This window comes from Condylura cristata, unplaced genomic scaffold (genome assembly GCF_000260355.1).
Source record: "Condylura cristata isolate star-nosed mole 26May11 unplaced genomic scaffold, ConCri1.0 scaffold00005, whole genome shotgun sequence".
Classification (NCBI taxonomy): domain Eukaryota; kingdom Metazoa; phylum Chordata; class Mammalia; order Eulipotyphla; family Talpidae; genus Condylura; species Condylura cristata.
Window position 1 is genome coordinate 11691161 of NW_004567106.1, and position 17650 is coordinate 11708810.

Here is a 17650-nt window from a genome sequence, read left to right on the forward strand (position 1 = left end):
AACACTGTCCTTCCAGAAGCACCAGAAGACACTGTGGTTGTTCCTATAAAACCCAACACCTCCCCTCTCTGGACCTCTTTCTACATCTATGAAAAAAAAAAAAAAAAAGCAATAAATTGTAACTGGCATTGTTCAACTGCAATATTCACTTGCTCAGAATACATTCCCAAGCTCCACGCCCAATGATTTTGATTCAGCAGACTGGAGATGGAGCCAGAGAGTCCAGTTGTAATGAACAGTCCCATTTGTACAATGAGAAGTCATGGCCTGCCTTATTGATAAGAGCTGTTCCTATTCTAAAATCTGATAGATTTTTACATTCTCAAGATTAATACACTAGTTAAGTCATCATGGTAAATACTGGTTAACTACAACAAAAGGGGTTAAAGGCCAGCAGACATTTAGCCCTAGATACTAATCTTCTATTCCATGCATTAGCTAAATCAACAACAAGAGAGGCCAACCGAGGTGCTTTCAATCTATCTCCTAGAAAAAGTTATTTTCAATTGAATAGAATAAATCATTAGCAGCCTTTCATAACTGTGAAAAGTAGGTCAGCTAAAATGGTGAGTGGAGTCATATCCCAGACTGTGGTCACTTTCCAGATGTGTAAGTTGCTTTAATCATCTGTTGTGTTAATTATTGTTAACTTTCATCACTAGTAGAAAAGAACACAATCAAAAAACTCCAACTCTTTGAAATTCTAAAAGCAGTAGAAAAGAACCCTAATTCATTCTTTAAATGCAAGTGTAACATCTATATTGTTTAAAAAACCAATTTCCTAAGCTAGTTTCCTTAGACGGATGTTATAAAAAATAATTTTCTTGCAAAAGCATTAACATACATTTAACCCTACTTAAATGCTTCAAGAGCAGATGTACTACAAATGTACACCCACAGTGATCCCATATTAGTATAAAACTGTTTTATTTCAATTAAAATGTCTAACTATCCACCCCCAACATATACCTAAACTGTAATTTTCTCTGAGACTTCCAATATGTTCTTGATTTTGTTTCCTTTATCAACCTATCAGAGCAAAAACTGCCTTGCAACTGTTGGAAGAAATCAGTCATTAGCAGCAAGATTACAGCAAATTTTCCAATTTAGAAAAACTATATTTTTATCTCTCTCATACTGAAAGAATAATGGTATAATTTTACTATTTTTAAATGAGCAGTACGGTTTAAAAGAGTCAAATTTTCCCAATGCTCCAAGTTTTCGGATTTATTGTTAGCTTTCTGCTCTCTGCACCTCCTTTCCTACTCACAAGTCCTCTTTACTTTATCTTGCACACACTCGTACACTCACCCCCCACCACACACACACACACACACACACACACACACACACACACACTCCCAATTCAGCCTCTTCACACCCAGATAGTGTTCTAAAGAGTGGTTAACCTTCAGGCAGTAGTTAACTAAAGAGTGGCTTCACATGGTTATTGTGATTTACTCTTCAATTGACATTCTTCCACCTTCTCAACAGGCCTGCTTCTTCCCCCCTCCTCCTATTTTTAAAATGGAGTGATGAAGTAGCAAAAAGTACAATATTTTAGCCATTTGAGCATGGACGATTCTCAAATTATCCCACCAACTGGAAGTGCTCTCTGATACTACTATCTTTCAAAATTGAAGCCATTACGGTCAATCGTGCAAATCCGTATTTAGCTTTTCGTAAATAGTGGATTTTTGACCCAATGAACTGGAACAGCTTCTGAGCAGTCTCTAGGACCGCAGACAAACCATTCAGCACACAGCCATGCCTCAAATCTTAACAATGTTGATGTTCTTTATTATCAAAGAGCACACCTTTCTTATTCAGAACCCTTATTCTCTACTCTAATGTGCATGCATCTAGGAAAATATATTCAGATTCCAAAATAAAATATAATATAATCTTACACTAGGGCTATAAATTTCCTTCACCACAAGACCATATTATTTTTGTGAAATGTCCAATTAGGAACCAATATTAACAACATTCCTTTAAATAATGCTCCTTCTGATTCTTAGCCATTTTCCTCTATCATCTTGACCATTTCATTTTCTAAATGTCTTTACAAAGATAATAAAAAGATAAGCATCTTTCCAGTACACTTAAAAAAATCACAGCTAAAGTGTTTGGCCTCCTCTAGTACCATATCGACATTCCTCTCGTATTATACATTTAACATTAAATTTGGAGTTTTACCTGCAAAACTTCTTATTGCCATACTTTTTAGCTCTCATCATTTCCTATAACCTGAATCAAAAGACTGAAGTGGGTTGTTCCCATTTATTTTCTCACAGCAGAGCAAACCAACTTCATTTTCATCACAGCAGGTGTTCCTGGACAAATACCTAACTGACCCCTGAAAAATGCCCTCCAAACACCAACATGTCAGTGAATTAACTAGAGAAAGGTAGAAATTGCCTCATTGGTTCTGTGGATTTCATTTAGGTGTCATGTACAAAAGAAAGGTCCTGTTCAAGTAAGTGTGACAATTAAATACATCTATTTTTTTTTTTTCTGCAGGACACTCAGAGTCTCAATAAACTAGGAATTTTAGGCTTTATGATTGTCTAATAGGAGAGCCCATTTTCATACAACACTTTTCATACAACATAACAAAAACAGGAAAAACTACTTTGAAGTACCCAAACTGACACTATCGTACAGCAGTGAAGATTAAAGGATAAGAGGCCACTGTAACTTCCAATAAAAGAGCAAGACCAGACTAGTTTCTTTTGGACTCAGGTCAACCGCCAGAACAGCAAGCCAGCTGAAGTCTCCCAGTGTGACACGCGGCACAATCTGCCTTACAATATAAAGTTTCTAACAGTCGTATTAGAAAGCCTTAAAGAAGATGTGTATGCCCACTTATTCACATGCTCCACTATAAAAGCAGTCCTTATATTTTTGAAAAATCACAGAACCCTTTGAGATTTGTACAAAGTAAATGTTCATTTATGCCTACAACTCACAACTGTGACCAAATTATGGGCTGACACTTATTCAGAACCCCAGAGTTAGGAACCTCTTTCTTAAAAGTCTGATTAAAAACTGCAGTTCTATGCACATCACCACCACCATGGGAATGAAAATGGGTGATTACTTCCACATAGTAAGAATGATAACTTTTAAATTGCATACAAAACATAACTCATAAAGTTTTGTTACTGAAATGAAAAAGATAAAGAAGTCTAAGAGGAGAAAAACATGCAATCACATTATGCAAATATAAGTTTTAGATCTTAACTTAAGGAAGTGCTATAACATGGGACATACTTTGAATTTTCGGGAGGACGATTATGACTTTCACTAGACAAAATAAGATTCAGTTCCCCTCCATTACTATAGAGCAAGGCTGTTAGTGTCACCTACTGCAAAAGTAACAACTGAAAAAACAGAAACAGTTAAAACTTTTTTGTACATTGCTCAATTTTTAAAAAAATTATTTTTGTATGTACACAAGAGCTGGGGTGTAGGCTAGAGATGCAGGGGAGTAAGCGGGTTCACCAGAGACAGAATGGGGAGCAGAACAGATAGACATACTAAAACACACTGTTGAGGGTGACAGCGGGTGAGACAGGAGAGGTTTGCTCTACCATGTGGGTCAGCTCCCTGGTTGGGGATTGAACTCATGTTACAATAGCTTCGTAGTGCTGAGACTTAACCCCTTGTGCCACCAGGAAGACCCCATTATTCAATTTTGTACAATATTTCATGACTCCTCTCTGGTGGACTCCCCTTAATTCTCCTACTATCGTGGCACCCATGACCATGACCATACATAGTCCCTTGTGCTCTTCCCTCCCCTGTTTTGAACCATCTACCTCCCACACCCTCCTCTATGCTTAGATCTATGGTTTGCCGGCCAGTTTTGTCTCTTGAAGAAATTATTTGAGATGAACAATTTCATCAAACATATACTAAAAACTCAAAATGAATGCGACTCAAGCATCATTAAATGCAAAACAGGAAAGTGAAAGTGTCTAAGAAACTACCTTTCACAAGACTGTATGAACCTGCCAGAGGCCAGGTAAGTACTTTCACTCCTGATTGTGGGCTCCTCCATTCACAAAAAGAGTGATCACCAGACTGCTGCACAGAGGTGCTGGGAAGTAGGAAGGGCACTACTTTGCTCCATTCCAATCAACGCTACAAAACCCATTTTTACTAAGTACTATTTGATCCTGTGGTCCATCTTCCAAGAATACTGCAGGACTCCCAATAATCTCTATCAAATAAAAGTTCCTGCTTAGAGGTGTGTGTGTGTGTGTGTGTGTGTGTGTGTGTACGCACATGTTGGGGGGTGGGAGAGAGCAAAGGGAAGAGGTGCTCCATCACAGGGCTCCCTCTCTACCAGTGCCCATGTCTCTAGCTGCATTACTCAGTCTGGGGCTTCCTCTACTGTCCTCAGCCTATACCACGACCACTTCCCCATACCTTCTACCAATCTGATTCTCCCCTCCACTCAGAATTCCATTCAAATCAAAAGAAAAGGCTTTCCAGTGTAAAGCTCACATCAAGTCATTGCATACAGATCTGTACATCTTCGTACTGGAAGCAGCTTTAAAAAAAAAAAAAAATTTATGCATACAGATCTGGGATACAGGTCAGAGGTGCAGGGGAGGTAAAAGGATTCACCAGAGTCAGAGTGGGGGAGCAGAACAGGCAGATCAATGAAATACACTTCTAAGAGGGGCAGCAGGAGAGGTCTGTTGTGCCATATGGAGAGGTCTGCTGTGCCATGTGTGTCACCTCCCTGGCTGGAGATCGAACTGGTGCTGAAGTGGCTGTGGCCAGCTTCACAGTGCTGTGCTTTAACCCTCTGCACCACCAGAGGGTCCTGGAGGCCACTTTCTATGTACACTGAGAACTTCAATCCTGGAACATTCATCTAATTCCCAATATGACCATGAAGCAATGGCTTAGCTAACTGTTCTTTACTGAAACCACAGTGAGCCGAGTGCTCCTATCTCAGGCCTGGAGCACAGAGCATGAAGCCACCAGAGGGAGGCAGTACTGTACAATGAGAACACCTGGTAGTCACCAGGTCACCCCTGGCTCCACTACAGGCAACTCCAGGAGGCTGAGTTACTTAACTTCCCCCAGGCCATTTCCTCATCAGAAAAATAAGAAATGCCTGATCTCCCAGGTAGTGAGAGTTAAATAATAAATTACATACAAAGCATCTAGCCCAGGAGCCAGTATGTAGATCAACACACTTTAAAATTATTTTCCTTCTCTTTAGAAACCATGTAAACCACAAGTCTCTGGAACAGAACAAGCTCAAAAGCTGCGAACTGGATGTTCCTTCTTCCTTATCTGGATCCCCCTCTGGCTCCACAGTCAATCAAATCAAGTCATGCAGACTCTTTCTCAGGAATGGCCTTGGTGGGGCCCAGAGATGAGTGCAATTCAGGCCTCCATTACTTTTCCCTAGACTGCTACAGCACTACTAGGTGACTGTCACTTCCAAGTCTTCCTGCAGCACAGTATCTCATACCATGGCATCTTGGTGTTGGCGTAACTTCAGACACTTCTAAATGTACTCCATTCCTCCTATCCTAGCCTGCTAGTAAATCCTGATGTCATACTTACATGTATGTGAATATATGTATGCATATATTTACATGTTGAAATATATAGCATTTTACTTTCTTTTTCCATAAAAAATATGTTTTCTGAAAAGAAGAATATTTTAGTCTTGTCACTGCAGTATCCTACTCATACAATATAGTAATCAATCAAGAAATATCCTTATCTTTACTGATTATCTCATACAGTGAAATGGCTTCTAACAACTACCAAATTTTTACCTCTCAAATCCCATATTTCCATTCCTATTTGATATCCTCACTTAATTAAGTACTCAGGATCAAACACATCCAAAAGTGAGACCCTACTCCCTGCCCTCCCAAACCCAACATGCCTTCAAGCCTCCCCATCTTGGCTGATAGTTCCACCCTCCCGGTGGCCTAGTCAAAGATTCTGGAGTCATTTTTGCCTCCAAAATGAGTCCTTCATATTCCACATCCAATCTGACAGTAAAGTCAATTAATGCTTTTCAAAATATATCTGGAAACTAATTCATTCTTCCCAACTCCACTATGAGCCCTGATCATATTCTGATCCAAGCCACTTCTCACCTGGATTACTACAACAGTCTTATTCTCACTTTACTCTGATCCTTCAGAGGTCTATTCTCAACACAGCAGTTAGAGAGATACTGTTAAAATAGAAATCAGATCAACCTACAGTGGGAGGTCTTATTCTAACACACAAACAAGATGTAAACCAATGAACACCTCAATAGAAAGAAATATATAAACCAGACCATATCACTCCCTCAGTTCAAAAAAAAAAAAAAAAAAAAAAGAACCCTAATGATTTTGGGTCCCAAGTCCTAACCTTGACCTATAAGGTTCTACCTCATCGAAACTGAGCTCCTCTCCTACATGCTTCCCCAACCTTACTTAATTCACATTGGTCTCCTATCATGTTGCTTTTCAAATTGCCAAGTATACAATAGTCTTAGAACATAGCCTGTGGTCACTCCTTTGTTCTGGGACCGCCTTTCCCCTCCTCTATCCCCATTACTATAACAACTGTTCCTTAACTCTTTCAAATATGTTCACAAAAGTCGCTTATTTTTTTCCCCAAAGATTTATTTATTTATGCATACAGAACTGGAGTACAAGCCATAGGCGCAGGGGCAATAAGAGGATTCACCAGAGACAGAGTGGGGAGCAGGACAGTCAAATCGATGAGAGGTCTGTTGAGCCACATGGATCACCTCCAGGGAAGGATCGAACTCCTACTAAGGTGGCCGCGGCTCGCTCGCAGTGCTGTGTCCTATCCTGTTGCGCCACCAGAGAGAGCCCATAAAAGTCACTTTCTACATGATGTCAAGTCTGAATCACTAATTAAGACAGAGATCTACTGCCCACAACTATTCTGGTATTCCTGATCCCCCTTACCATACTTTCTTTTCTCCGTATCACCTAACAAAGTGTGGAAAGAGCCAATCTGCTGTTAAGGACAGGATGGTCAGGTATACCCTGACCCAGTGAATCTTGGCTCCCAACCCAGTTCTCTTTAAATAACACCACCCTGTTTGCCAGAGCCTTCACTCACACTCTGGCCCTGTGTCTTACCATAGCTGAGAGTTCCCACAACATACAAAGTCCTAATCCCAAACAGCTGTGAACACACTGTAGTGGGACATGAGAGGAAAAGTGCCACCACATGAGCACAACAAGGCCCTGTCAAGCTCTTATCTTACACCGTCATACTGTCACCTGCACCCAGGCTTAACCATTTTGAAAGGTTGAAGGCAGTTAAGGGTTCACTGAAGTCAATCAGGCCTAACTGGGTTTTTTGGAACACGGCCACATCTACCACCTACAAAGAATAAAGAGGAATACTTACCACATATCAAGGCATACTATAAAGCTGTGGTAATACAGACAGGATATCATGGGTAGAGAACAGGCATTATGAAAGGATAGAGTTCAGAAACAGGCCCATAAATCAAGGGTAAACCTGATTTCTGAGAGCAGTGTCATTGTCAGGCAATAAAAGAGTGCTTCTTTCAATAAGTGGTTCTGGGTGAAACAGACAACCAGAGTAGGCTTAACCCCCACTAAATGCAAAAACAAAAAAGTTCTCGGAAGACTGAAATCTAAATGTGAAAGAAAAACAAAAAAGAATATAGGAGAATATTTTCATGATTTGAGGGTAAGCAAAGATTTCTTAAACAGGATATAAAAAGCACCACCCATAAAAGAAAATGCTGATAATTTGTACAACCACTGATAATCTGTAAAATTAATAACTGATGTTTCTCAAGATGCCTAAGAGGATATATAAGTCACAGAGAAAAGGTATCTGCGAAATCTATAATCCAGAGATTATAGATTATCTATAAAGCATACCAATACAGAGGGTATTCAAACGGACAAAACGTATATTTTTAAGTTATACACCCCATTAATAATCATGGAAATAAGAATTGAAGTCACACAGTGAGATATCACTAAAACAAAAATAATTTATCAAGTGTTGTCAAAGACCTGGAATAACTAGAATTCTCTGATGATTTGAGTAGAAACAATTATAATCACGTACTGATAAAAACATTGTCTATGACCAGAAATTCTACTCCTTGAAATGTCTACAAATACACATACATATACACACATACAAATATGTGAAAAAATATTCAAAGCATAGTATTTGCAACAGCCAAAGCTGGAAATGTGCAAATGTGTGTCAACAAAATGAATAGATAAACTAGGATAGGATCAAACAAAGAGATACTATACAGCAGAGAAAAAGAATGAACGTTGTGTGAAGGTGCTAGCTTTTAATTACATAAAGCTAGTTGGTAAAGCAACGACACACTTAAGCTATATGGTACAGTACTGGGACCATCATCACATGAAGTTTGTCATTAACTGAAATGTCATCAAGCTATATGTGATGTAATAATTAATAGTTCAAAACAATCACTATTATATAAAATAGCTTAAATGTATGTAAAATTCAGAACAAAATATTTTCTTCCACATATACAGAATCACAAAGGGTAACTAGAATTCTCCCTTTATAATGCTTTCCTATTATACCTCTGTTGATATCTCAAAATATAAAAATCAGGCATCAAAATAAGAAACATGATGAGAGCAAGAGTGTTGGAGATATATTTTCCCTCAAAGGAAACAGAAGAATATAATGAACTAGATATCAAAGAGACAAAATTGGCCTAATCAAGATCTTTTCATTGTAACAAACATAGGGAGTTATCTCGACAGGGAAACATGGTAAATATAAACAAAGCCTCACTGAAAACAGGAAAAGTCTCACTGAAATGTGACACTCTATTATATGCCCCTTACTCCATCTGATTTTTGTTTAGTGTGCAGCAGAATTTGCCTAGTGGGACTTGAATACCACCAGCCTATGGACAAACACTGGTGTTGACGGAGCTTAGTCATTGAAGCCCTGCTTCAAATAGGCTCTTAGGTGGAAACCCAATTTATAAACAGATAGAGTGTGTTACTGGGCCCTCGCTGGTGGCAAAACAAGTTAGGATGCAGCACTACAAGCTAGCTGCAGCCACTTCAGCGAGTTTGATCCCTGCCCCTGAGGTGACCACATAATGTGGCAGACCTCTCCTGACCCACCCACTGCTCCTCTTAGCAGTATACTTCATTGTTCTGCTCCCCACTCTGTCTCTGGTGAATCATCTCACCATCCCTGCACCTTTGGCTTCTACCCAGTTCTGTATATATAAATAAATAAATCTTAAAAAAAAAAAAAAAAAAAAAGAGTGTGTTACTGCTCCCTTCCTCTCTTCTAGATGAAATGCAAGCCTGGCTGCCACGGAGGATCTGAGGCCATTCCTGCAGCCTTCAACATGAGCCTGCCTCGTGTGAGCACAACACTCTCAGTACCACATCAGACTGAGCCAACTGGAAAGGAGAGATAGGGGCCCATCCTCACTACCTGCACTTACCTTTCCCAAAGGTAGACAGCCTTCTGAAACTCAAAAGGGTTATTCTTGGGAAGCAATTACAGGGACCAAACACAGAACCAGTGGTCAGAGTGCAAGTACACTCACCTCAAAAGGACTCACAGAAACAGCCAGCCAAGTCATACACAGACTGGCATGATCAAATACTGTGGCTTTATGAGACCAGAATTGACTGGCTAAATCCTTTTTTTTTTTTTTGGTCTAACTCATTTTCTTCTTTTAATCCAGTCTGTTTCCTGGAAACAGACTGATAGTTTCCTACAAAGGTACCTACTGTAACAACATTCATTAGGCTTCCCACATCACACACCCCCAACCCAATACACTTTTAAGTTACTCAGGCAAAGACTATTCTAATAGCATCTACATTTGATGACTGTGTCCCATCCTACGAGAAATATTAAAGGAATGTTATTGTACAATTTGATGGCCATTTGGGTGTCTTTATATTAGGGATATCTTTTTCAGATTAATCCTAAATAGGGATTAGTGCTCAATTGTTTATGTTTGTGAGATAAACAACAAACTACCAGTGGAAGAGGGGACTGACAGAGAAGCAATGCATTCTTCTATATCAGCCATATGCAAACTATGATACAACCAGGATTTCAGCTCTTTGGAAGTATCAATTTTTTGTTTCCATTTCTTAGGCCTTCAGAGATGGAACAGTGTTCAAGAAAAAAGATGACATGCAAACCACTGGCTAACTGGCCAACAACTAAGTTGCAAATTAAAAATAAGGGGCAGGCCTCACTCTAGTCACAAAAATCACCTCGAAGTGTATTAAAGACCTAGACATAAGAATGGAAACCATAAAATACCTGGAAGCAAAGATGGGTCAAACACTACACGACATACACTTCAGCAACATCTCTAAAGACAGAGCACCCAACACCACAATAGTGAAGGCAAGGATAAATAGATGGGACTACATCAAGTTAAAGAGCTTCTGTACAGCAAAAGAGACATTACAAAAAACAGACAGCCCACTAATTGGGAAAACATTTTCTCACACAAAAGTAGTGATAAAGGACTGATCATAACAATATATGGAGAACTGACGAAACTCAACAAAAATAAACAACCCCATCAAAAAATGGGCAGAAGAGCTAAAAAGACACTTCTTCAAATAGGAAATGCAGATGGCCAACAAGCATATGAAAAAATGTTCAACATCACTCGTAATAAGGGAGATGCAAATTAAAACCACAATGAGATACCACCTCACCCCAGTGAGAATGGCACATCTTCAAACAACTAGCAACAACAAATGTTGGTGAGGATGTGGAGAAAAAGGAACTCTCCTGTACTGCTGGTGGGAATGCAAACTAGTACAACCACTATGGAAAACTGTTTGGAGATTCCTCAACCTACTAAACGTGGAGCTTCCCTACAACCCAGCAATCACACCCCTAGGTATCTACCCAAAAGACACAAAAACAGTGATTGAAAAAGATACCTGCACCCCCATGTTTATTGCTGCTTTATTTACAATTGGAAAAACATGGAAGCAGCCCAAATGCCCAAAAGTAGATGACTGGATTAAGAAGATGTGGTACATATATACAATGGAATATTATTCAGCAGCCAAAAAAAAGAAACACATGTCTTTTGCAGCAACTTGGATGGAGCTGGAAAAGATCATGCTTAGTGAGATAAGCCAGAAAGAGAAAGAAAAATACCGGATGGTTTCACTCATAGCAGGAGTATAATGGACCAGGCGAGAAAATAACAAAAATAATGAACAGCCATATACCAGAGACATTTTTGGGGGGTGGAGTGGAGAATGGGATCAAAAATGGGAAGGGGGGGGAAGGAAGTACACGGGATTATGGTGATGGCACACGGGTGACTTGGTGATGGGAAACCCGTGGGGATTACAATTGAGATGGAAAAAAAAAATGTACAAAATGATGTAAAAATAAACTGTTATAAAAAAAATAAAAAAAATAAGGGGCAGGTTCTCTCTGGTAGTGCAGTGGGTTAAAGCACCACATTATGAAGATCTCAGAAACCACTATAGGGCAAATTCGATTCCCTGCCAGGGAGCTGATCCACATGGCGTGGCAGACCTCTCCTGACCTGCCCAATGCTACCATCAGCAGTGTACTTAGTAAATCTGGCTGTTCTTCTCTTACTCTATCTCTGGTGAATCCTCTCACCCACCACATTTCTGGCCTGTACCCCAGTTCTGTACGCATAAATAAATCTTTAAAAAAAAAAGGGGCTCCCCACCACCAAAAAAAAATTCTCCCTTGTCTTCTCAAGCTTATTATTAATTTTTTTAGTAATAATATTTTTACAAAGGTCTTTATTTTCCAGACAATAACTTTCTAGGTGGTAGCTCTGTTAGTAGGCATTAGTGCCCTGATTACATAGGTAAGGAATATAAGGTTTAGAAAGTTAAAATGCCTTGTTCATCAACAAACTCCTAGTAAGAAGCAAAAACAGAATTCTCATGCCATCACCCACTATTACACCTCAAAAAATGACTCTTATTTCCTGCCTGTGCTTCTTCACCTGTTTCATTCTTCTAATCACGGTAACACATGTACCTCTCTGGACCCTGAAATCAGCTTCTTTGCTCCACCAAGCTAACAGTATGGCTGGTGTCATTAACTTCCCTGCCACACACTGGGAGGACTTCATTCCCAGGGAGGGAAGATTGGTTAGAATTAAGGAAAACACATAAGTCTACTCCAGCCCACCATCTCTAGCCCAGCTCCCCACTCCCACCCTCACCCCGCTCCTCATCTGCACTTGCTATGGAAGAAGATGTGAGTGAGAACACCAGTGCTGAACACACTCAAATGTACAGGTTGGTCTTTGCTCATCCCAAGGAAATGATACCATAACATTTTCATCTAACTGGCTTCCACTGGGTACTTTGACATCACCAGAAACTAAAGAATAATTTATAATGAAAATTTTAATGACAGGCATTTTTTATTGGTGTTCCACGGAATAACTGTGATGACAGTGACACTAAGAGGAATTGAATGATGGGCTAGGAAATAAATGAATCATTGTAATCATTTAAAAATGTTAAATAACCCCCAGGAAGCATTAGTGAGAAGCATCTGGGCTTCTAGATTATATGAAACAAAACCTATTTTGCTACTGCCCTCCCTGATGTAGCCTAAATGGCTTGGTCATGTCGAAAGATCACAGAGAAATGGGTGAAGGGGAGAGGGGCTGTTAAGAGTAAATCTATTGTACTGCTTTACCTATACTTCATGTGGTTATTATCTTCATTTCTGATAAGGAAAATGAGAACCTGAGAGGATAATTAACTTGGTTCAGAGACAAAAGTGGCAGAGCTGGAAAATAGCTAAGTCTCTAAGAACCATTTCCAGAATACATGGTGCTCTGTTACACCATCTGTATTTCCCCTTCCCCCATCTGTACATTTCCCACAAACCATCAAATGAGACAACCCCCAAAGGTCTGAGTGGATCAGAAACTATGAATAAAAACATTTAAAATGGGCACATTAGCCATCCCCATTGAAAGAGCTACCTGTTTGCCCACAGTTCTCCCAAATTCTCCCCACGCAATGGTATCTATAAAATACATAGATGACATCTTCAAGGCAGGAGATGGTGCAAGGGCAATGCATTACATTTTGCTAAATTTATGTTTAGAAACCATTTTAGTTTGTATTAAGAACCTACCACTTCCCCACTACTTCCTGGTCTTCCCTTCCTTCAAAAAGTTAAAACATGACAAGGCTTTCTGTAGCACTGCAGTTACTCTCAGTGAAAATGATCTGGCTTTTAAACTCAAGAAAGCAGCAGCAGAGCAAGCACCAACACAGCCGTGGCAGAAAGTGTGCAGACAAACAGGCTCTTCATTTATCAACCTCAGCTAACATCTTAGGCAGTGCCTGTGGTCTCAGGCTATTCCATGAGGACCAGGAAAGGACAAGTACAGCAAGCTACATGAGTAACTCCATTCACAGACAACTTATTAACGTCTTCCTGCTGGCAGTAGAAAGCCTTACTGATCACGAAGGAGATGGACAGAAGTCCTGTCTATCTTCACATTCCACAGCTCAGAAAGGATCATGCTGCATTATTACTTATCTTAAAACCAAACCAGAAGGGGCCCTCCCTGGTGGCGCAACAGGTTAAAGCACCAGCACTGAGAAGTTAAAGTCACCTCAATGTGAGCTCAATTCTGGTCTGGGAGGTGATTCACATGGTGAGGCAGACCTCTCCTGACCCGCCAGCTTCTCCCCTCAGCAGTGTACTTTGTCAGTCAGCCTGTTCTGCCCCCCACTCTGTCTCTGGTGTAGCCTCTCACCACCCCTGCACCTCTGGCCTGTACCCCAGTTCTGTATGCAGAGAACCAAAACTACTTAGCCAGAAACAAATCCTTTTCACATAGGAAGACATCTGACCTGGAGCACAAAGAAAAATGAGTTATCTTTGTTAGAAGGAATATGCTAACAATCATTTTCATACACTTGTTCACACAAGTCTGCGTGCATGTCAATAAATGCACACACACTCTGCTTCTTACCAAAAGTAACTTCTCCTTTGCCGGCTTTGTCAAACAGCTGAAAGGCCACCATAAACAAAGCATCTGGGGCACACAGGACAGATTCAAATGCTACAAATTCTTGAAATGATATTAATCTGCAACATAAAACAAGCACAAAACAGAAAGTCAGTATTTGGGGTAAAATAAAAGCACACACAAATATACACTAATGAAAAAAACAGAATGTTATTGGCAAAAAATAAAATTTAAACCTGAAAACACTTATAAATACTTAGCATTTCTGTTTACATATAATGGACTGAAATGACAATACACAGAACCTAAAAGGCTATAGTAATAAGTTAAATCTAACTGTTTTAACCAAATGCCATTTTTATTTCATATTCAGACCTTGCTTTAGGTATGTTGTTGTAGTCTAAAAATAAAACGTACATACTTTAAGATGTGAATGTAGTAAAGCTTTGTCATCCATTAATACCTTTACACAATATTTTAAAAATGGTTCATAAGATTCATCCATTACTGGTATCAGTAGAGCTGAATGATGGTGATATGGGAGAGGCAGGAGGAACACAGATGCATCAGATAAGAAATGGGACCTCAAGGAACTTCCAGTCTGGAAAGGCAGAAATAGTAGCACATAGGAAGGACAAATCAGATGATAGGAACAATGTGATGTTAACAGAATTCTGGTAGGAAATCAAAGCCAACTAGACACAAATGGCAATGTGAGGGGTGTTCACGTAGGAGTGAAACTCATGTGTTCAGTGATGGCCCCGGAACAGAGGGTACTTTAGGTGGGGAAATACTGGAGAGAGCCAGTACCAGGAGAACTAAGCATACCAGGAAAATGGTGAGGACCTGACTTTGGATAGTGGCGTGCATAAGAGAGAGCACTGTGAAATGATACTGGAAATCCAGGATGGGGTGACCCTGAAGACAAGAAGGGCACCCAGTCACCTTTCTCTGGGAAGCAGGGAGTGACCCAAGTGTCTGGGCAAGGTCAGGCATGATCACATCTGTTCTTTACGGAGAGCACAACAACAGGCTACAGATGTTTTCACTTCTAAAAAGTAAACAGATCCATAAAAGCCTTTCCAGAAATGATCTGTGCCACTGTTTTGTGTTTTTAAATGTCTGCATATTCCAATGATACAGTGAGATAGTCCACATTACGGGAAGAGTTATAAAGGGACGAAAGAAAATGTTTCTGTATGTTCTGCAACTTCACCAAACATTTCATCTCTAATAAACAGCTAAGAGAGCACATTTTTATACAAACTTAGTCCTTCTGTAGTACGTCACCGGATTATACTAAGGTCATAAAGGAGAACTCATAGTGATCAATATGCTATACTGTGTCATTCACAACCCAGAACACCCTCTTCCACGTGCATAGGAACATCTAGGAACACCATTTGTTACAAGAGAGAACTTACCTATTTCACAGGGACTCTAGGTTTAAGCAAGATTGGCAAAGGACAAAACAGATAAACATTCTTGGCTGGTCTCAAGAAGCCTATAAACTGTCAGGGAATGGAGAGGGAATTACATACATGTATATCAATTAGAATGCAAGGGTTGAGAGTAAAAACTAGAAGAAATCAGGCACGATGGAGCACAAAAGCAACAGTGGTATAATTTGCCTGGAAGAACTGAGAAATGTTTAAATGTGGCATTGAAAGGACAGATTTTAAAGTTGGAAAGATCTTAAACATCAGCCTCCTTACTTTATCTGTGAGAAAATTAGAAGGCGATGACTGTGTAAGGTGAGTTACTGCCATTTTGGGCCACAAAACAAGTGTTCTATTTCCATTTAGCTGAGATGGAACTCTAGCTGGTTTGAGAAGATGCAAAGAAAGAAGGAAGAAAGGAGGAGAGCGGGCATTCCACACTGGGGAAGGGCAGAGCAAAGTTCACAGGTGAAGACTTAAGGGATACACTCCGTGTCTACCTGATCACAGGAGGAAAAGGAGATAGAAGAAGGAATGCCAGCCACCCATGGAAGAACTTCAAGACCAAGTTACAAAATCTTGATTTTCATGCCTAGAGTGAGCAGTCACTGAAGGCTTTTGGGTTGATAAATATTTGGTTCAGATCTTTGTTTTTGATAAGGAACTGAAGTGAAAGAAGAATTTAGCAGAGGAAAAAAAAGAAGTAGGAAAACAGCCTGGCAGCAGAGGCCTAACGCAGAGCTAAAGCTTTGGAATGAGAAATGAGTAAACGTCAGAGAAATACAGTGAAGGCAGGAATGACAAAATCTGGTGATGATTACATGTTAAAAGCTAAGGGCGCTCATGGAAGCGACGCCACTCCCAAGACTTCTAAGTTGTATGACTTAGTGGGATGAGGATGATGATAATATTACCAAAGCTAAAGAATAAAAAAGGCAAAAAAGAAAGAAGACTTCGGGCAGAGTAAGACCAAGTGTGACTATTAAGTGTGAGGGACCAGTGGGACAATGAGGTATAGTGTCCAACAGGAAACCAGGTGGACCTGTAAGGAGCCCAGGAAAGAAGAGGTTGACATGGATAGAATAGTGGCCCCCACGCAGCCCCAACTCAAAAGGCTCATGTTGCAGTCCTTTCTCAGTCCCTCAGATGTCATCTTATTTGGAAATAGAGTTGCTAGTTAAGATGGGCTTCTTGCCTTCAGAATCAGGCAAGCACCTACTTCAATATGACTTCTTCAAAGGGGAAGTTGGGACACAGACATGCACACTGGGAGAACCCATTGAAGGTAAGAGGGAAGCTTCTAGAAAACCAAGGAAGACAGAGGTTACCAGCACAGCTCCAGAAGCTGGGGGAGAGGTACACAACCGGTTCTCTTCCACAGTCCCTAGCAATAGCAGCCTTACAGCTGACATTGTTGATTCTAGGCTTCAGAACTGAAATGACACATATCTTGTTGTAAGCCACCTAGTTTGTAGAACTTTGCTAGGACAGCCGGCACAAACTAATAGGAAGGCCAAAGCTGGAAACACAAACCTGGGAATTAAAAAAAAAAAAAAAAGCCACTTAAAGCTGTAGATGAACCTGTCTAGAAGAAGCATTTCCATTAGGGAAATGCTCACCACGCTCTCCATAACAGCAGCCTGGTCGGGAAATATGTTTCTAGTTCTGACAGTCTACTTTCTTTTCATCACCACCCCACACCCACTACCCCTCCTGGGTAGGTACCACCAATCACACAGCCACAAGCTCACCAGCTTAAGTTGCTGGCAGTTTGTTCCAGCAGAAAACAATTATATTTGCTAAGTTATCCTTGCACAGACATAGGTTTAAAGCAAATCACACAGTGCTACAAAAGCACATTAAAAAAAATTATTCACACGAATAAAGAAAGGCTTAAGTACAATGAAAAGAACATCTAACCTCACTCAAAATAGTATAAGAAACCCAAAGATTACCTATATGCATGAACAAATCCTCCTCTGGCAATGTCATTGTGGTTTCATAACCATAACTGGCCAATGAATACACTGGTATTTTAGACATGTTACAGATACCAAAAAGGTGTGTAATTTGGTAATCCTGTGAGAGAGAAGTATACATCTGTGTAGGAGGTATACAGGTAAACCATGAAATCATAACGTCTTACTGTTCATCAAGA

General features: G+C 40.0%; 1 protein-coding gene across 2 annotated transcripts in view; it reads right to left on the reverse strand.

Moving 5' to 3' along the window:
• The window catches only part of SLC25A13 (solute carrier family 25 (aspartate/glutamate carrier), member 13), a 171996-nt gene that overhangs the window by 92621 nt on the left and 61725 nt on the right, over nucleotides 1-17650 (reverse strand). For both annotated transcript variants that reach the window (XM_004676710.1, XM_012721067.1), the window contains exon 4: nucleotides 14057-14172. In XM_004676710.1, coding sequence (XP_004676767.1) covers nucleotides 14057-14172 — 116 coding nt within the window. The remainder of the gene's footprint in view (nucleotides 1-14056; nucleotides 14173-17650) is intronic.